The sequence below is a fragment of the Eucyclogobius newberryi genome, unplaced genomic scaffold (assembly GCF_026437365.1).
Source record: "Eucyclogobius newberryi isolate DKJ021-1_F unplaced genomic scaffold, fEucNew1.0.hap1 SCAF_8, whole genome shotgun sequence".
NCBI classification, from domain to species: Eukaryota; Metazoa; Chordata; class Actinopteri; order Gobiiformes; family Gobiidae; genus Eucyclogobius; species Eucyclogobius newberryi.
This window is the reverse complement of record NW_027316500.1, coordinates 20,918,556-20,939,434: the sequence shown is the minus strand read 5'-3', so window position 1 is coordinate 20,939,434 and position 20,879 is coordinate 20,918,556. Positions and strand designations below refer to the sequence as shown.

At 41.6% G+C, this 20,879-nt stretch overlaps 1 protein-coding gene across 4 annotated transcripts in view; it reads left to right on the top strand.

Annotated features, from left to right (window-relative positions):
- Nucleotides 1-20,879, top strand: part of ccser2a (coiled-coil serine-rich protein 2a) — a 30,273-nt gene that overhangs the window by 820 nt on the left and 8,574 nt on the right. Inside the window, exons 1-9 of one of the 4 annotated variants that reach the window (XM_072436612.1) lie at nucleotides 3,281-3,489; nucleotides 5,385-6,793; nucleotides 6,864-7,069; nucleotides 12,941-13,034; nucleotides 14,813-14,909; nucleotides 14,979-15,159; nucleotides 15,628-15,693; nucleotides 15,817-15,933; nucleotides 17,171-17,320. In XM_072436612.1, coding sequence (XP_072292713.1) covers nucleotides 5,428-6,793; nucleotides 6,864-7,069; nucleotides 12,941-13,034; nucleotides 14,813-14,909; nucleotides 14,979-15,159; nucleotides 15,628-15,693; nucleotides 15,817-15,933; nucleotides 17,171-17,320 — 2,277 coding nt within the window. In that variant the 5' untranslated portion in view covers nucleotides 3,281-3,489; nucleotides 5,385-5,427. Of the gene's footprint in view, nucleotides 1-3,280; nucleotides 3,490-5,384; nucleotides 6,794-6,863; nucleotides 7,070-12,940; nucleotides 13,035-14,812; nucleotides 14,910-14,978; nucleotides 15,160-15,627; nucleotides 15,694-15,816; nucleotides 15,934-17,170; nucleotides 17,321-20,879 lie in introns of those variants that run through there. The other 3 variants (XM_072436610.1, XM_072436613.1, XM_072436611.1) reach the window with 3 other exon arrangements.

The window sequence follows — 20,879 nt, the reverse complement described above, 5'->3', positions numbered from 1 at the left end:
GTCCAAAGCATCCTGTTTACATGTAAAATCTATGGTGGACGCGCCTCCAGCTCGTCCTGAGCGTCGTGACGGTGCAAATTGTTTTGAGCATATAAGCCCCTGACGTCCTGGACCCTTCAGATGCCAAAGTTGAACAAAGCTGAACTTTTGGCGGCCACAACAAAAGCTCATTGGTCGCGAATTTGCGTTTGGAAGCGTCTGTCTTCAAGATGGATAAGCGTACAACAAGGGGCGTCAGGATAACACAGCATAAGACAGTGTCCCAATCACTGAATGAGGCACTACAAAGTCTGCTAAGTAATGCAAGCCTACATAGTGAATGAGAGGTTTGGGGCTGGACTGGACATTTGGACACAGCCATTGGCTCATTGGCTCATAGTTTGTTCGTTGCATAGTTTAATTTTAACCTGTGTTTTCCCCCTTGCATCCAGCTTATACATTTATACACCATGACGCAAGTGTCTTTCAGTCCTCACACCAAATGTGCGTCTGAGTTGGTGCCATTTTAGGCTGTCCATAGAAGAAGCCAGACGGTGCCAAGCGCCCTGGGATCAACAAAGCGGTGCCCATTTAGGATAAGGCATGACGGATTACTCCTAAGTGTAAGCGAGATGGTGGCTACTGTAGTGCCGTAATGTTTTGGGTGTGGCTGTGCACTCGTGGACTCGCCTAAGTCTATGTGTGTGTTCCTCCGACACCTGTTGGCAAGGGTCCTGTCGCGTCACCTTGGCTATGGGTGTGTTTACTATCTGATCCCTTCAAGAACAGCTGAGGGTCTCTGCGGTGTGCCTTCACGCTAAAGACCCCCCAATCTGCACCTCCGCATGCACTTTAGCAGACTGTGTGCCTCGTCAGTGTCAGCATTCTTCAGTACCTACTCATGTGGAAGGATACATACTACACTTTTCATGGCAACCAATGAGTGCATTCTAGACATGCCTAAAAATGCCAATGCCACTTTCTAAAAATTGCAATTAAAATGCCATTTCATTTGAAAATTACTCATAATCATAACAATAATAATATAATATCTTGTAAGTAAGGTGACAAATTTTTGTCTCAATTTATCCTCGATTGGGTATTCCATTGAATATTAATGTAATAAGCCACTCTCCATAATGTTGCCATTTAAATACTGTTAAGCCTGAAGTCTGGACACTGCTTGACTGTCACTGATCCACCTTGCCTCTTACATGGCCTCCTTCTCTGCATGTGGCCTATCATTGGAGCTATTCTTAGTCATGTTTATCAGTGCGCTGGTTCGCCTGGATACACAAAGAGAAATAGGAATTGCAAAATGCGTACACATCTTATCTACACAAACAGGTGTCATGTTTAGAACATCTTCTTTGCATTTGGAGGAATCATTTCCCTTTCTTTTGTGCAGATAAGCTGGACTAAATTGATGGAGTCTTTTGTTTTGGGCATGAATCTGGTGTTGACATGGGTGGGCTAATAAGCAGCCTGCAGCTGAGCTCACAGCAGGTTTGTGTCAATGCTTCCTTTTCATAGTTGTGTTCAAGGTCTGCAGTTGTCCACAGCTTTGTAATGAGACATTTACTGACTAAGACATGATTTATACATGTGTATTTTGTTTTAGTGTCAAATATTTGTTCTTTATGTCCTATACTCGTGCTGTACCGGGCTGTAGGAGGCACCGTCCATGAAACTTTGTAATCCAGGGTCTTGCCTGCCGTCATGTGAGGGGCTATAGCCTCCAGCATGTGACAGTCTTAAAACTACTAAGTCTGTGTTATGATTTCTTATGAGTAGACAATGTTTTCCTTTGTGTCTCAGAACATATGGCTTTGAGTCATCATGAGAGCTGCTGCTTTTGCATTACAATGAAAGAGGAAAATGTACAGCATATTACAGACATAACTTATGTCTTATCTCAAACCTGAATTTGTTCTTATTCAAATCTACTTGTCATTATAGTTATTGTGGTTCATGTTCCACTGTATGCAAACGAGAAACCCAGAGATGAAAGAACGTTTATGTGTTTCTAAGTTCAGTCTGCAATGTCCGGAACTGTCATAAGATTAGGGTTCAAAGTATTATTTGTCTGGCTACAGCTGTGGCTTTAAAAGGTTTTACATCAACTTTTATGTAATGTTCGCCATAAGTTATACTTAAGTTTGTTCTATCTGTGTTTGGCTGTTTGGAAATGTGATGTTGAGATAAAGACCTTTTGGGTGATAGCTTAATCTAAATGTCCTACAACTTTAATTTAAGATTGAGGCTAATTATCACATATAGAATCATATAGAATGATACACTATAGCACGGTTGGAAAATTACTATTAAAAGATTATTGCATACAGGATAGGAAGAGTCCAGGTTATTTAAAAGCTGCAGATTGTTTATTATTAACACACTCACATGCATACATCAGTAATGTACTGTAATGCAGAACAACAACTATGTGAAAACATTAAACTAATGCTAAAATAACAGGCTGCAGAAAGAAGCATCTTGTTTGTATATTGTTATGGCTGACTGCTTGTGTACACCAGTACTCGGGACAGTAAAAAGTTCTCAGACATCATGCATCTTATGTTTTAGCGATTGGAGTGACTGTGACTTCAACACCTCTGCTACTTCCTCTTGACACTCTGCACTTTCTGTCTCAAATGAAAAGTAAGATTTTCATGCGCATGTCAACTTTTTACAGTTCTGTTTTGGTTCAGGAGAAGGCTACGGGCTGTGTGAGGTTTGGGTAATATTTGTTTAGCTTTACAGGAGGCAAATGAGAGGCAGCATTACTGTCCTGGGCAGATAGATGCTAGAAATAATTAGGTTTATCAACATATGGTTCCAAACCTTTTTGTCATGTGGATCAAATCGACTCTTCTAGTCACAACATTTAGGAAACATTCATTCAAGGTTTTATGATGATTGTTCTTGGACAGCTAGTGTTATCAGTCGGTGCTGTGGCATGTTGATCATTTCATTTGGCATCTATGTATTTTGGGATGTTAATCATAGCTGGTTTAACCTTGCGATGAACTGGCCCTGTCCAGGGTGTAACCCGCCTAAGGCCCAAAGTCACTGGGATAGGCTCCAGTCACGGTGACCCCGAACAGGAACAAGCGGTAGAAAATGAATGAAATTATAGCTGGAACTGTTATCTTGAATTAAATCTGCAGCTGGCTTTGGTAGATTTTTTTTTTTTTACTATCGCTCCACCATTTCTGTCTGAAGCTTCTGTATCAAATATTAAACACACCCATGAAGCTTTGCTCTCCCACCCACTCGGTCTCAGTGTGCAGGCGTCCACCCACTCCACAGAGAGCCTGGCAGCAGACGAATCACCCTCTACTCCTTTGCTCTGCTGCTGCTGGGCCCCTCTCACTTCACATCACGGAGCAGCAGACAGCACAATGACTTGGCACACTTCAGTAGCCTCTTAGTGAATAATTGCATAATGGACTTTAGCCTTTTGGATGAGAATGACTGGCAGAATCAGCTAACTGAAAGACTATAAAGGTAAAGTCCTCTTTTCTGATGCACAAAGTTAAAAACTATATCACTTTTATCTTTCAAATTTACATGGCACACCTGTTTCATAACAAACCGGGTGCCACACCTTATTCTGTTGTTTTTTTGTCATCTGATCTAGCTCTGTGAGTATATCCCACTTTATTGGATTAGCATCACTTACCATCAGTGAAACCCAAGCCTTCACTGTGGCTTTCACTCGATACACATTAGTCAAGTGTCAGTGTTGCTTTCATCCCTGTCTCATTCTATTAGCCTCCTCTAATGCTACTGTTAATCTCCTAAGGGACATAGCCACATCCTACTGCTGTTCAGTTCAGGTCATATGTTCAGGTCATATCATTGGCCACAAATGGATATTCTTACCGTAACCAAAATGTAGTCTTACCTACACCTTATTCCTCTCTAATATCACTTTACATGGAACGATATCCCTAATAAGATGTTCTTTGTGATGAGAATGTCTTAAATATAATCTATTTTTACAGCAAGGCACCGATAAATCTCTTCACACGTGTCATGTTTCATATTTAAGTCCATGTTTTCCCAAAATCTTAAGACATAGACCATTGGACATACAGTAATGTATCTTCTTTTGAGCTCCCTCTGCCTTAAATAAGTCTTGAGAGGATGTGGCCTGACAAGCTGGAGGAGAGAGAAACGGTGCCAAGTCTCTGTAACGACACGGAGGTCAGCTATTGCCAAACGAGGACAGGCCGCTGTAGGGATAAACAGCAGGAGCAGGGATTTGCTGGGTGTATCTGAACACCTCCATTCATGCATAGTCCCACTGACCCAATAGATCATCGCCCAACTGTCACATCCTATCTGTGTCCGTGCCACTACCCTGGCAGAATGGACCTCTATGATGTTCCTGCCCACACACGTGAGATTAAAAAGTGGAAGTTGGGCCAGAGGACAAACTGACACTCTCCTCACAGACGTCCATTTTTATGTCTCCCGATCAGATCTGGGCACAACTCTTTTCTAGCTGTGTGTGATTGGTAATGAAAATCAAATCATAATGTTTGCCATGCCGCTGCAGCTTTACACAAGGGCATGTCTATAAGGGCACTATGTGGGATTTACAGTTGTACTTGTGGGGGGAGGGCAGGTTTTCTGATATGAGTTTGACAGATGGCTGGTGTGGGTTACTGGCTTACCTCTGAATGTGTGTCACTCAGTTTGGATGCTACTATATTTTTGGTGGCATTTGCTAGTGAATGGCCTGTGCTTTGTTTTGAGTACTTTCTTATTTGTTTGTTCAATATTACTTGCGGTAAGTATACACGTAATGTGAAATGAAGACAGACTTGAAAGTTGTGATATTTCAGTTCAGATGATGTAAAATGCTGTTTTAGCAAGTCTCACTCAATAGGTCAGGATATGTATAAAGCGACCTATATTTGAGAACAGCACCGTCGCACTGGCCTGCTGTGTATCTCAGGATTGAAATTAAACTTGATAGGTTCTTGAGCCATTCACAGACCATAACCCCTTTAATTTAATTCTTCCCCATTAAACACATGAGCAACAACTAAAGCCACAGCTTTAGTTGTGCTGGCTACAGAGGCTGACCTGATTCAGTGCGTGTCATGTCCTCCTGAGGCAGATTAGAATAGTGGCAAAGCCAGACAGTTCTTTGGTGCATGCTTTGGTCATTCATTGTAGATGTGTGTTTACCCTGAAAATTTTCAAAATGGGAATACTATAGCCACATGACCTCTGTCTCAAAATTCTACCTTATGTGATAAGGTGATTGCCACACAGTCATACATTATCATATTGTCTATTCCTTTATTAAGTTGTTATTTTTTTTTCTCATGCAAACTATGGATTAATTAATTATTACTAATAAATGTATCTCCCTTTTCTCTTTTTAGCTGTGTGTGGCTCCATGCACATCCATGTTGTTTTGGGTGTCTAATGGAAACAACTGCAGCCTTAAGATCTGCCATGGTGTCCAGATTGCCTAAATTTGGTGGACGCTCGTCTAATGGAGTTGCTAGTGCCTTACCCAATGGTTCGACACAGTCACCCACTGCTCAGAATGGAAAGACACCACACCCAAATGGTGTAATCCGTGCGCCTTCTTTTTCATTCAAGTGGAAGAAAGATGAAGTTGTTACAACCACAAGCCCAGCCACAGACGGAGCCTCTGAGGAGAGGCCAAAAACTCGGATGGCTACACCAACAAAGGAGGTCAAAAAGGCTTCTCCTGGGACGCCCAAAATGCGGAGGTCAGGGCCTTTGATGGTTGCTGTTTCCAGTCCCAAGGCGATCCCTAAGCATGCAGCAAAGACCAACCCCAAAATTGACACCAAATTAAGCCAGAGTCAACTGAATGGGAGCTTGAAGGTAAGTCATAGTATGTCCACTCCCGCAGAGTCCCATCCTGTGAGGCCCAAACTGCGCTCCAGCTCTCCTCGAAGTAGCTCCCAGGACAGCCTCTCTCAGTCCTCCGATTGCCTGACAATGGACAACATGGTGCGCTCCAACAGCTTCACTCACTTCAAGCAGATCCCCTCTCCCAGCAGCCAGCCCATGACACGCTCCTTCTCTTTCAACCGAGCTGTGGAGCTGGCCAAGCCTTTAGCCAACACTCAACTAAGGCCCCCGCGAACCAGTCTGCTTAAACCACCTCAGCTGAGCAATGGGCGGGTCGGTTTGGGGATGGGAGGCCTCAGTGGTTCTGCTGGTCTTAGTGCAAGTTTGGGGGGACTTCACTATGGTAGAAACCCTCCAACTGCCTCTTCTCTGCCCACACGCTCCATCCCATCTGCACCCAACACGCCCGGTTCTCTGAGGAAGCCACTGCTCCCAAACTGTGTGCTCGACAAGTCATTGAACAGTAACGTTGCATCTGTGGGGTACAAGCTGCTCCGGTCCTCACCACTCAAACAGCAGCCATTATTACCAGGCCGCGCAAAAGAGAAACTCCAGCCATTAGCACCTGAACGCAGAGCATTTGTAGCGTTAGCATCAGACACTGAATCAGCAGAAAAAGCTGAAACGTCTGATTTTCACAGTGACAGTGAGGAGAGCTCCCGAGACAAAGGTGTGTGTCGACAGAGCGAGAGTGGAAAGTATGCAGAGACATTAGAAGACATGTCGTTATCCTCTGCCTCGTCGTTGGACAGAGGTGACACCAGTGAGGAGTTTCTGGATGACTTTGACAGCACCGGCGATGTAGTCAGTGATGTGGAGACAGCTGCAAATCCTGAAAGCGCCCAAAGCCGTCTGCAGAGGTTACTTGATGACACCACAGACTGGCCTCACCCAGATATGTCAGGTAAACTCAATTTTGTTCATTGTCTTCTGTATTTTTTTCAAATGACAGAGCTGACAGCTGTTTTTTACAGAGCTTAAGGATATTAGCCCAATGGATGTGTCCTGTGGCTCCCTGGTCCTGTCCTCTGAGTCCAGCCATGCTCCAGTGGGCTCCTTCCTCGAGCTGTCCCCCTCAAACAGCTCTGGAGGGACGTACATGTGGGACGAGGAGGGACTGGAGCCAATCGGATCTGTGTCACATCTAGATAGCTACGAGGACACAGACCTCAACAGCATAGTGAGTCTTTACATGCACTTTTACAGCTGCTGTTTATTGTGTGTGAATTTCTACTGAGGGTAAAGGTGTGAACTGGATAGAAAAGTGTTCTAACTCAAGTGAAGACACTGTGATCGTTGGAGAACTTTGTTGACACATTGTTGGTGCTCACTAAAGTTGTTGTTATAAAATGTCAAGTACACAAGTGTGGAATGATGAATGATACATTTAGAGGTAGGCTGTTGCACGTTACTGGCCTTTAATGCATTTTTTCGTACTTGAGATCATAACATCAAAGTCATGAGTAATATTCAGTGTTCTATTTTTATCTGTAATGACTTTGTTAGACAAAAAGTGTTTTTCGCGGAGAAGGTGACCTCAGTCATTTATCTTACTTTGAGGCCATTACCAAGTGTAGGCTTCTGGAGAGCTCTCCATTACAGCATTTTAGACATAGTCCATTAATCAAATCCTCTTTTAATAATTCCTCCTTCCTTCTACAATTAGAGATTAAATGAGCAGAACAAAGAAATGTCTCCTGAGTTTTTCCTGCCAGCTTTTGTCTAGTCGTGCCAAGGTCTTTTCTCCCTGAGTGGAATCCAGACCGGACCACGACTGCAGCGCCTGCTACACTGCTACCAGCTCGCTTTCCTCTTTAGTAGTTTGTACCAAGATCCCTTTGCTCTCGAATCTATAAAGAGCTTAAAATGACTGGATTATGAACTATATAATACGATATTAGCGTTGCTATGAATCATGTGATGTAAAAAATGTCAAAACAGTCATTAGGTCTTTAAAAAAAAAAAAAAAAACGACATGCCTGCAGTGGCTAATACCTGCTTAGTAATTTTTCTTACATTTGCTTGTGGCACCCACCATTAATAGCATGAGCTCATGATTCAAGAGGCATTTTTAGAACTTTAGAACCTTGTGTTAAGAAGAAGCAGAAGAGGACAAAGGCAATCACAAAATGACTTTTAAGTAGAGGCAAATCTGGTGAATGATTATGGGAGTAAGAGAGTATCGGCTGAATAAGGAATCTGCCTTTCAGAGATTACAGCGAGCTATTTGATTGTAGGAAATGAGCCCACTTAAGGTAATTGGATGCTCCAATATATGGCCTCCTGTTTTTAGTTTTACACAACACATCTCATTTATGAAATGTTCAGTGAAGCTTAACTGTACAACTATGACAGACAAGAACCCAGTGAGTGAAAATTAGACTTGCCCAAAATCTGATTACTTGGCAAAGGGGAAAAACAAATTAGGCTGTGAAATTGTATTTGTCATGGTGCAGTTAAATGCTACATCCACTTGGTGGCACTGTGTAACTGTTAAAAGCTGCTTATGTTTGCCTACACGTTCCCACTTTGTGCTCCACTTTTTCTCTGGCTATATATGGCTCTATCTGCATTCATATGCTGCGGCTCAAATCAAGCAGTGGGCTACCTGAGAGCAAAATAACATTCCCATAATGCACCAGGCAGCTCAGTTCCCAAAGCTTTTTAGAGGTGGGATATTCTTGTTCATACTAGTGAACCTTGAGAATCACACCAGCAAGTGCTATTAAAAGCTGCATAATTAGATGACAATTCATAATCTTGTTTGTCTTAAAAACAGCCTTGAGCTAAAAGGGATACATGTCTGAAATGTTTAATTGGAAACTGCCTAATTAATATATGTAATTTACTTGGCTTTAGAATTGTATTGTTTCTTTCCACTGTTTATTGTCCAAGTTCAAATTTAAATAGCAAGACACAAAAAAGACATCCATATTGATGTTTTTCTCTTCATTATTTTATATTTCTGGCTAGTTCTTCTTTTTGTTTTTATCATATAAAGTTTTGTTCATCTTGTTTCCACTTCTTCTCGATCTGTTGCGTCCTCCCCATTATCCCTTGTTGTTCTTCCGATTCTATAATCCCTTTTCCTCTCCTCTGAGCATCCTGCCCACACAGCTTCCTCCTCTACCCCTGATTTATTTATTTTTGCCTTTATATTTGGCTTTTGTGGCACTGGGTGATGACAGGTCAGTTCATTAGTGTGTAAATGATTGAGGTGCTTAAACCTATTGTCTGTCGAGTGCTCGGCCGTTTACAGAACACCCGGGCTTTTCGCTCTGCTCTTGGATAAATGAGGTCCACACATCAGCAGCTTTTGTTTGTGTTGATTCTACATCGACAGGAGCGGCCCTTAAAGCTGTAAACCTACTTTTCCTCTAGAGTTTTTTTTTTAGATTTTGAACTCAAGCAAGCTGCACGTTGTGAGCACAGTCTTGAGTCATGTTTTAAATTAGAATCTCACCAGTTAGCCATTGCAGTCTAAGGTTTTGCATGACCTGTAATTTACTCCAAAGCTCCATGTTTGGGATTCGAAGACCAGCGTGAGCTTTTCATTTGGATCTTCTCATGCCTCTCAGCCAGAAAGTCGCTGGTTTCCATGCTTGGTGCATTCTCCCCCTGCAGTATATGAGGAATGTTTCTATGACTGCACAACGTGGTCACATCATCCACACAGTCCCAGCACCGCTTAAAGCTCTAAGCCTTAGCAGTCGAGAGTCTTTCTTGAGGTACTATTGATTCCTGTCCGTACAGTTTTGACTTTGTTTCATGTTCTAACACGTGGATGGACTGATGTAATTCATCATTGAAGCTTTCATGGTCAGACTTTGATCCAGCTCGCCTCACTAATGCAGGCATGAATGAACACATGTCCTCAGGTGAGTGCAATAACAAGCACGCTGAAATTAAACATTTGAACTGAAGAAGAAAAGACAGCGCTTTGGGTAAACTCAATATTTTTTTATAAAATAAAGAAATATACTCAAAAATATTCTTTCATATCTCAGTGTCAATCATATTTTTATTTTAAGCTTGATATTTTGCCCTTTAATATGAATGTATTTCATTAGACTTGAAGTAAGCGGTCTATTTGAAGCATTGTATTTAGATCAAGTAACCAAAGAGACCACTATGCATCCACACTTGAATAGTTCATTAATATAAGATAGATGCCTTATTCCGGAAGCCCGTCTGGGCACTGTCATTCCAACTAATCCTTCTTCCGGTTGTTTTAGTTATCATAGGGCTGCCGACCTCCAGAGAAATAAGTTCTAAACAGACTAAGAAGCCGTTTTCGGGCTGCCCAGGGAATCGGTGCATTGTTGACTTGTGGGTGCAGGTGAACATTGGATATTTTACACAAATCAATCTACTTTAATGCATTTTTTAGCTTCAAGACCTTTCCTTCATTTAAACCAATAGAGTTCCCGTTGGACTGGAATTGTGATTACAACAAAAGTGCCGATCACGTGGGAAAAAAGGGAAAAGTGGGCGGGGCGGAATAAGGTCAATTGTCTGTCCTGGCAGGTGTCAGACAATGACTCCTTGACAAGGCTCAACACATTCATCATCACGCATAAGAAGCATATTAAAAACACATCACTATAAGAAGGCAAAAGTTATGCGGCCTTGGCTCATCGTTTTCAGTGAGGTGATGGCGTTTAGAATGAATGATTTTTTTTTGTATAGTTCCGACGAGCAAATGGGACTTTGTAGCGCCTTCCAGACGGTAACAGTGTGAAAGAGTTATGAAGCGGGTCCTAATCATCTCAGTTACCTTTAACTTTCTCTTACTGTAGAGTTCAGACAAAGGGGTTTGGACTGAACAAGTCAGTTTGCCGGCCTGGTTTATGATGTATAAGAGTTAGGATTTTTGTGTTTGCTGAGCTTACTTTATTGAGTTAAATATTATGCTTAAGAAATTTCTCACAGTGTATGGTTTATTTATATCTTTAAATTATTATTTTATTAAATGTTGAGGGTTTTGAGACATCCAGGCAAATACTTTTAGTTTTAGTTTTACAGAGAATGAAATTCAACACAGCTAAACTTACTCTTTAGCGACCAAGAGTTTCACTCCCAAATAGGAAGCCTCTTCAGGGCTTGTGTTGGTGATTGTAGATCACACTAAATGTGGACATGGGTGGTAGCGTTCAATTTAATATGAAAATATTAGTTTTAACTTAATTTAACTGTTAAATAATCAAAGGACAACAATAGTCTATTTTAAGTTTTCAGCATTTCTTTTTTTTATTTTTTTTTTTTTATTTATTTTTAAATCTTAAGTATGTGTCTTTACTGAGTGGAAAATTAGCAGCCTCCTCTGCCTTTAGCCTAATTCTTCTCCATGAACCTAATTAAAATTCCAACCCTGAATGCTCCATGTCTGCCAAAGATCTCACAGACAAACTCGAAGAAAGCCACGGGTAGAATTAAGGCCTGTGTAATGAACTTCTTTTTCTCTGTGAGTTCATCAGCCTCTAACTTAAGTTAGCTGGCTTTAAAGTATCAAAGAACAGCACGCACTCCCGACTTTCCATGATTTTTGAAGTTTTAATCATTGTTTGATCCGAGCGTGTTGGTTTGAAGCTTTGGCAGATGTTACGGCTGGAGTCAAGTGTGTGCCATGAAACACGGTGTGCTTCAAGCCCAGCCCACGGCTTTAAGCAGTCCTCATTCTGATCACGCTGCAAAGGTGGGATTGATGGAGCTCTTGGGGGATACGTGAAATATGCATGTGTCAGAGTCATCTACATGCTCCTGCCTGATAATCACCGCACAAATGGAAGCGTATAGCAGCAGTGCCTTAATTGGCCCAAGCCTTCCCTCAATGGAAATCTATCACACGTACGCTGCCTGATGGATTTCATTGCAATATTTCAGTTGAATTGTTCAGAATAATCAATATTCTTTTGTCAGTTGTATTTTTGTGGCCAATTAGTGGACCATTCTATCCACTGCATCTGTGTGTGTGCAGAATTGGCTTGAAGCACAATCTTTTCAAAGTAATAAAGATGCTAAATATTTAAATATATTGTCATTTTGCGGTTCAAATATTATTCTGAAGTAAGTTTTTGATTTGAGCACAAATGATTCAAAACAAACCCTCCTAGTTCAATCTAAAAGTAAAATGATTTGTGACATTCTCACATCTCCACAGATTGTTTTTGTGAAGCTGAATTTATATTTTGCATTTGTATGTTTTGTATATATGTATTACATAATATTTACTTCATTCATCAACTAAGCCAGCCATTATCACCCTATGATATAACAATATAATAACAAGCAATTTAATGCTTGTGATTTCCTGGCAAAGCACTGTCAATTTGGGTTTTCTGAGGCACAAAATTGCCTTGAAAATAAAGCTTTGAACTATTTGATTCTTTCCTCCGCTTATGGGCATGTTTTGAATTATTCGGCAGGCAATGCTCGTAGGCAGGCAAACTGTTTTGAAGCTCTTAAAAAGATGTTTTTGTTGTCGTTTTCAAAAATGTTATTCCAGTTTTCTGCTATTTGCAAGTTCATGTATTGAATGAGACTGCATTTCATCACTTGGGTTGTTTGATACTGAAAATTAGACCTCCTGCATATTTATATTTTAATAAACAAAACATTAGGAACAAGTGCACATAGAATGTTATTAAAATGGCATTTACTGCCAGATGTTTGTCCTTTATAACTGCATTTGTTCAAGACAGGACCATATGGTTTGGTGAGTGACATGATTACTTCAGTAGGCAGTCGCAGTGCTGCTTTCTTTTCTTAGCCAAAGCACTGCAAAATGTTTTATTTTAGCTCTGCCATTGATACAGTGGTGGACGTCAAGGCAGAAGGCGATTACTTATAAGCACACTTTGTGTAAGTAATTGATATTCCGAATGGGACATATTAGAGTTCATTGTGTTTTAACTATTTGTCTTGGCACAATGTGGTGGAGAGGCATGCCCTAAATCTGAGTTTAAAATGATTGAATGACTTTATTGTGTTGATGATGGTGTTGTAATGGGCCTGTAATGTTGTTTTATGTGATGTCGTAATGTGTTTGAAGGACATCCTGAACAACCTGGAGCCTTCGGAAGCCGCAGAGCTGGAGGAAGATGACCTGATGCTGGATGTGGACCTGCCTGTGGACGATCTGCACGGTCAGCACTTCAGACCCATTCAACACACTGATACTGATAGAATTTAAATGTACAAGGTTATTTGTTGGCCATGACAAATGCTTCCGCCTCACTGAATAGAGGTTTCTCATTAGTTTTGAATAATCGCACACCTCCAGCTAAAATAGTTCAGATTGTAATTGTAAATGAATGCATTTGCATCAAGGTTTTAGGGATACTGTTTCCAGTTGTATTGCTGCTTAGAAGAGTTGAATAAAATTAGTGAATCTGGCTTTTGAAATCTGTTAATGCATACACAATGCTAGTCTGCGCAAATCTATTCCAATATATTCTTGCTGAAAAGTTTGTGTGAACAGATGCATGCAGCTGTAATTGGCAATGGCACCACTGTTTATATGTTCTTTCTACATAAGCAGAACGCTTTTAAATTGTCATCTTATTAGACTTTGTCAAATAACTAATGTGACATAGAGCCGCATCACATAGTCTGGTTACAGATGTCAAGTTTTGTATTCATTTGATCACATTTTCAGTTGAAAAGTCTGCACTGTTAGTTTGACAATAGCTGCTGTTTATTTGTTTACAGCGCTCTTGTTTGTGACAGAGGTGCAGGAATGTTCACTCCAGAGGAATGTGAATGGAAGTAGAGGCCAAGCCTCCTCCATTTTGGGAAGCAGTCATATTTATAGCTCTCTACATCATGAGCTGCTACTAAAGAGAGAGTGAAGGGAGTGACATGAAGAGTGGAGCAGAGGCCGGACACGGGGTCATGGTGCCCCTCCTCTGCCGTCTGTGCTGCCGCTTAACTCTGCAACACCACACTTTTCAAATAAACACTGAAGAGAAAAGAAGCGGCCAGGCTTCTAACCCTCACATTTCCCTCCTGACACTAGACTGGTCACTCCCCCATGGTCTTCCTGAAACCAGCTGCTTTCTCCCTGACAGCTCAGCCTTGTCTCCGCCCTAGATCTTTGGGTCTGACGACACAGACCGGTGCAAGCTGAGGGGGTGGGCTCGTCTCTGGCCCTTTAACGCCCCACCAGCTGACCGCGCAGAAGTCATTTTGTTCCGCTTCCCCAGGCTGAATGGATTTCACTTTTTCAGTTGGATTATATTCCCAAAGTGCTAATGTGACATTTTACTGAGTTGATGAGAAGTTTACCAGAACAGACCACTGGAATGTCGAAGGTTCACTCTGGACTAGGCTGTGCTGTGGTGACACCCGGTAAAGTATTTCAACCATGGCCAATGAATTCCTTGGATTTGAATCTTGCTGACATTTATCTATTTCTCGGCCCACAGACTTTCAAACACATACAGTAGGAAGAGGTCAGGGGTCTGTTTGATTTCCAGCACTCTGTTTGTTGTCAATTTTGTTGCATTCATGGTTCAGTTCACGGTTATAAATGAAGGTTGCCAAATACTGTCCTTTTACCTCCTTAAAAACGAAATGGCCTGTCAGTGTGCCAGAGTCTGTGTGCTTGCATTTGATGTTGGAGACAGTAGCAAGAAATAGGCACCGAGAAGGACAAGTAATACATACAGAACTGTTCATTATCAAAGAGTTTCTCCACATGTGAACCAGAGGGTGGAGAAGGGACTGAGCATACTGAACAAGTCGGCTCCTCCATTCAGATGACTGACACATGAATTCATGAATTCACCGCTTTTATGACATAACATTTACATTTAAAACAAGGGATTATATATATATATATATATATATATATATATATATATATATATATAAATTAGTATTTGATTGTGGCTTTCCATTTGTTTGTAAACTTCATATGTAGAAATGTCCCACGTGGAGCGCTCAGAGCGAGGGCGACTGGGGCCGCGACGGAGACACCACCGCTGGAGCGCACCGGATCACTTCCACAACAGCAGCAGGTTTGAAACACTCGTATCACAAATGTTGCTCAGGATGTCAGCGCAGTAACCTTTGCCTCGTTTTCCCAGAATGCACAGCTTTCAGCACTACGAAGGCTACAAGGCGCCCAGGTTCTCCTCACGACCCTTTTATTCTGACGGAAAGCAGCAAGGCCACATCCCGGCGCTCGATGAACTCACACTAGAGCACATGTCCCAGGACTGCAGCGCCCTCAAAAGTCACCTGCTCCGGCTCAAAGATCTACTGCAAGTAAGGCCATAGTTACAGCTACAGTCAGGAAGACGTGTAGATGTTCATGTTACTAAATATAAGGAAAACCAAACAGTTTCAAGCATGAAATGGTTTATATATTATAACATGAAGCAAAAATGTGTTACTATAACCACCATTCTAGTGACCTTTGTAAAGGCCAGCGGAATTGTTTCTTTTTATCTTTGTAGGACAAGTTTGATTGTATTTTGACTGAAGCTAAGCAAACACTGAGCTTATCCCAGTTTCCTTTGGGGGCTTTGGCTTTACCTCAAATGTCTGATTCAGATGTTTAAAAGTCTAATTAGACATAGTGCCTCTGGAAGACAAAGTTTTGACAGTTTACAGTGGAGGGGAAGTTGTGTATGTTTACTTTTCACCTGATGTAAATACAGAATGCTCAAGGCTTTTTTCACGTCTGTGGTTTACTGTCACATCTGCCTGTAAGTTCAGTTTTTTAAATTTTAGCTTGAAGATGCAGACTCTTCAGCACATGTAGCCGAGGTGGAGGCTGAAGACAAGAGCACAGCACAGGTGAGCAGAGTTTAGTGCGGTTATTGATTGAATATAATGTATGATTTATATACTGCTGTAACCCACTGCATCGACAAGATGTATATATAAATGTGTGTGTGTGTGTTATTGTGTGTGTTGCAGCTTCAGGAGATGATTAAGGAAGTGCAAGGTCTCAGGGAGGAGCTGAGGATTCGAGACAGAACTATAGCTCAACTTACGCTGCAGTGTCAACAGCTACAACAACAGCCCCAACAAATGGTGAGTTGTTCTACACAGGAGCTGGCTATGAAAACGGCAGCGGCCGCTGTACACAAAGCACTGACTTGTGCTCTTTCCACTAACTTTAAGGCAAAATGACAAGCAAAGGGAAATGTTTGTTGTTTGATGCTGTGATAATGAGCTTTTAGCACAAAAAAAGCCAGAGAACAAGCAACTTCTGCACTCTGCACTCAAATGTACATGTTGCAAACAAACCAGCTTTCCAAGCTTCTAACAAGATGTTTTAGATATTTGACTACAAAGGTCACAGATTGATATGATCCCACGTTAGCAAAACAAGAAAAAAGGATATGAAAGGCATTTCAAACTGTGGCATGTGTTTTTATCTGTGTTTGCATCAATGGTGTTTTCTCTAATGAAATGCTGTTACTGTGTATTCATCTAAGAATTTTCATTTATTCTCTACATTAATTTATCTGTGTGAAACGATTCAATACGATTCAAAGGATCACGATTCAATTTAAAAACGATACCTTGATGTGTTGAGTTCATTGAATTTATCCAACTTGCAGTTTTAAATTGTATATTGAATACTCATTAAAAAAAAAAAAAAATACTCCCTGTATTATTGAAGATTTACATATATTTAATTTTCTTAACTTTTCTTGAACTCACTAGAAGCCGTGCTTGCTGTGCTTCAACTCCTCCATACACTCTGCCTTTCATTAGTGTCTTGACCAGCTCCTTGTTAGCCAAACAACTGTATGCCCGGCTCACATTATTCAAATCCATGCCGTATCCACAAATACCAAAATGTCAATGGCTGTCCTGTCCAGCAGCGCTGCTATCACATGCCTCCTCCAATTAGAATAAGCACTCTCCCATGCCAATTGTTTAGACCTCCACCCTAGTCACAGACAAGCCTGAATGCTACACAAATATGCAGAAGGTCAGATACATACTCATGTAGTAGCAGCTTGTTCAGTTCACTTTGCTTTAACACCAAATTCATCAGACGTAGCAATTTTCACTGGTTTATTGAACATATAAGAAATGTTGAAACAGCTCTCTGATACATTCTACAGAGAGAGAAAGAGGTCATTCAATAAACTGAACTAATGAAAAGCCTTATCTATTATTGTACACATTTGCAGTAAAGAGCAGTGCAAAACAAGGAATACCAAACTCTTTTATAGCTTATAATATCTGGCCCTCTATGCAAGAGTGAAATTGTTTTTTTTTGTTCCTAATTTTTTCTTGGGTTTTATCACTCTAGCCTGCTCAGGGACATCAGGTCAAGTGTCAGTGCCACCAGCAGAGGGCGCTCCACTCTCTGCGGACCAGTAGCCAGCAGATTGACAATCGGAAGCAGCAGCAGCACTATGACAAGGGCACGCAGACTCACTATCGACCCCCTGCTAACACTGTGAGTAAGACTCCACAGACATTTATAGTCAAGTGTATAGGAAGTGTACATCCAAACTTTATTAGTATTTGTCAATCACTGCTCATTTTACTGTGCTGTGAGAATATTATTTTAAACCTTAGCCTGCTGAGTCACTCTACTTAATGCACCTGCTGCCAGTGTCTATCCAACTGTGTCTGAGGCATCTGCTGACTATACTACATCCTCTTTATGGAATACACTTCATTAGCCTGGCACTTGTCTAGTCAGTATTTCAGTACAATTATACACTGAACAGGAAGCGTGCAGCTAAAGCTCCCGCAAAAGGAGAGGGCATTATTGGTTTGGAAAATAAGAAAAGGAAAAGAGCGGGGGAGAAACATCTGTGGTCTGGCCATAATAGTGCATTATCAGCCAAATATCGATCCCCGAGCAGTGGCGCCACAGGCAGGCGGCGCGTGAACCCAGCTCTAATTGACCACCCTTCAGTGCAACAGGGTGACGGAGCAGCATGCCCCCTCACTGAGGAGCGCGGTGGTAAGAAAGAACAGATGTACATTAGTTTAATATTTCATTCTGTTAAAAACATGCACCCTAAACACATCACATCGAAGACCAAACTGTAGTAGTCCCAGTGTGTCGCTCCGGCACATATAGTTTAGCAGTAGTTACCATGGCAACCACTAATCCAGGGCCGGCGCTACAAGGCAGGATTCTGTAAACGTTTTGTGCTTAGCGTACATTACGAGAGCCTTAACAGAATACAGAGTGGATTTATCATTGTAGGCACACAAAATAACAAGGGCAAACTGAATAAACAAACTGGGTGAGGCAAATGTGTCGTCTTCTTTCCTACTTTGAAATACCTGAAAGATCTGGGAGCATGCTGACAGGAATACCACCTCCAGCGTGCTCGGCTCCAGCCGCCGCTGAACAATACTTTGCTTTTCTCTTTTGTATTTCTCACACAACTCTTTGTAGAGATGTGTGAGTTTATCCTTATACTTGAAGCTACCTTGCTTTTATTTGCTCAAGCATTGTTTAGTTTTCCGTTACAAATGGGACAGCGTTTATTTTGTTCTGATTTGTGAGGCACCATTGTATTGTAGAGCACAGGAGCAGTCATCTTCTTGCTTTTATCTTCAAGGGCTAACCTAAAAGGAGAAGCCAAGAATCATATTAAGGTCAAAGGTCATAAACTCAAATCTATGTGTAGATTTAATGCTGTTATCGAGGTGCTTTTATCAGGAGCCTGGTTTAGGCAGCTTGGACCGAAGATGAAGGAGGATTTATTTATGCTGAGATTAAGTAATTAAGTACAAAATTATCTTCTATCCATTTCTCAAATGATATGATCTCATAGTTTACAGAAGAACTTATCATAAAGTACTGTCCATAAAGTTTAACCAGTGTTTTCGCCCGGATTTTAGATCTCAATCCACTCAAAGCCGATGGAGTTTCACAGATCTTTATTTAAAAGGCATTATGGGTTTGTAACAGCGCTTTCTTGTAATGTCAGATATTCCACGACTTGAATCCCGCCCGTTGAAAATCAGTCACTCAGATCAGTGCATCTTCTGCCGCTCGCTGCAAATGCAAAATGACGTTGTGGATCTGGACTGAAGTGTGTACTCGGGGTACAAGCTGGGCACACATTGTACTGCAGTGTAAACCTTATTTTAACCCTCATAAACAAACACTCCTGCAACATTAGCATCATGAGAACGCCTCCTTCATCGTCTTTTAAACATCCTCTTCATCACCTCGTCACAGTACTCCAGGTTCTTCTCTTATCACAGATTCTCACTCCACCGATTCTTTCTTTCACCCTGTCTCTGTTATTCTCCCTCTGACATTACATCTCCGCCCGACGCTTCCGTTATAATTAGATCCATTTCCTGTCACACTGAATGACAGGTGTGTGAAAGACAAAACCAAGCACAGAGCTAGCGCACCAGTGAAGAGATAAAAGCTGTTTTTCAATAAAGCAAGTGCTCCAAACTTTTTCAGCTAATTTGCGGGTGAAAGGAAGGATCGGTGGACTCATTGATCTGGGTTGAGCGCAGAAAAGCCAAGAATGCTTGTGCATCCCCTCTCCAGCTCCTCCGTCGCAGACAGCAGTGTTTCCACTCCCAGAGCCACATTTATGCAAGCGCACGGCAGCAGACAGGTGACAGTCTAATTGCCAGACTCAGTCAAGTGAGAGATTGTGGCGAGGCATGAGGTGTTAGCTGTAGCCCACCTCCAAAAGTGCAGTGGATTAGAGGAGTCGGGCTGATAAAGGCTGGGTCACACACACAGGGCCATGGCTTTGTTGTCCTCTTTGATTATTACATGGAGAAGTCTTCAGACGAGACGGCTTTCTCTTTCATCTCTGAACTACTTAGACACTTTTACCATATGCTTATGGGAACCTGCACAGCAAATCCTCAGTGTGCATTACTTCTATGGAAGAAGTAAGGAGCCCCAGTGGGCACAAACACTATCTAACTTTTTATATAGTTCATGTATGCTTCTCCTTCAGGAAATTAAGTGGAGCCAGGCAGTAGAAGCATATGCAACATTTAGAATAGGAAGTCTGCTTTGTGTATAACAGGGAGGCATATTCCATTTTGAGACATGTCATGTTTGCCAAATGTTGTGTTGCACATTCTTTAATTCAGCGAAACTGCACACACTGACCACTGACAGCAGGTCCGAAAAATAATAGCTTTGATGGAATAGTGTAAAACATCTTTCACATTTGAATTTGTATTTTGTTCCTGCCCTTTAGTTTTTTCCCCTGTGGCTTATTGAAAGAACCTTCAGTTCCAAGAGCAGGAGGAACATAGAAAAATGCCTGCACCAATGTTGCACTGTAGGTCTAATAAAGCTGCCACACAATGTCAGAAGAGTTTGAAAGCCCTCCAACACAGCCTCTTGTTCTCAGTGCCTCAGGTTTTTCTACTCCACAAATGAAGGCACAATGGAAGGTTTCTGTGGAGGCCACCTGCTGAAATAGTTGTTGGTTTTCAGAAGAGGACATGGGGCCGTTCCTCCTCGCAGGAGGCCATGCTGAGAAGTCACTTTTACCCTTCTTTTCTTAGCCTTTCCATTTTCCCCACCCTCAAACATTGTGTACTCTATATGTCTTTGATTTGTGTTGCTGTTTAAAGCCAGCCTGGAAAAGCATTTGATAAAGTAAGCGTTGTTCACTCAACGTGATATTTCAGCTGCTTCCTCACTTTGCTTCTCCCCATGGGGTCTGGACGCTCTTTAGACAGCTTAACCCAAGGCTTTGTTCGCTCGATAAGATTTGGAACCTTGAAATACAATGGCTGGCCTCTCGTAATGTTTCTCTGACAGAAACTCATATTGTGAAAGAAGATATTGTACAAAAGAACAGCTAAACAACGGTTCATATGGAGGCCTATTGACAACATCCGTGCTTTTTATTTTTCCTTGAAACATTATTTCAGCATGCCCACTTTCTTTAATGGCCTCTAAAGCACAGCACAACTCCGGTTTCAAAATAAACATTCAGATGCATAGCGGAGTGATAATGGATTTCAGTAATAGACAAGGACACAAAGTGACATGA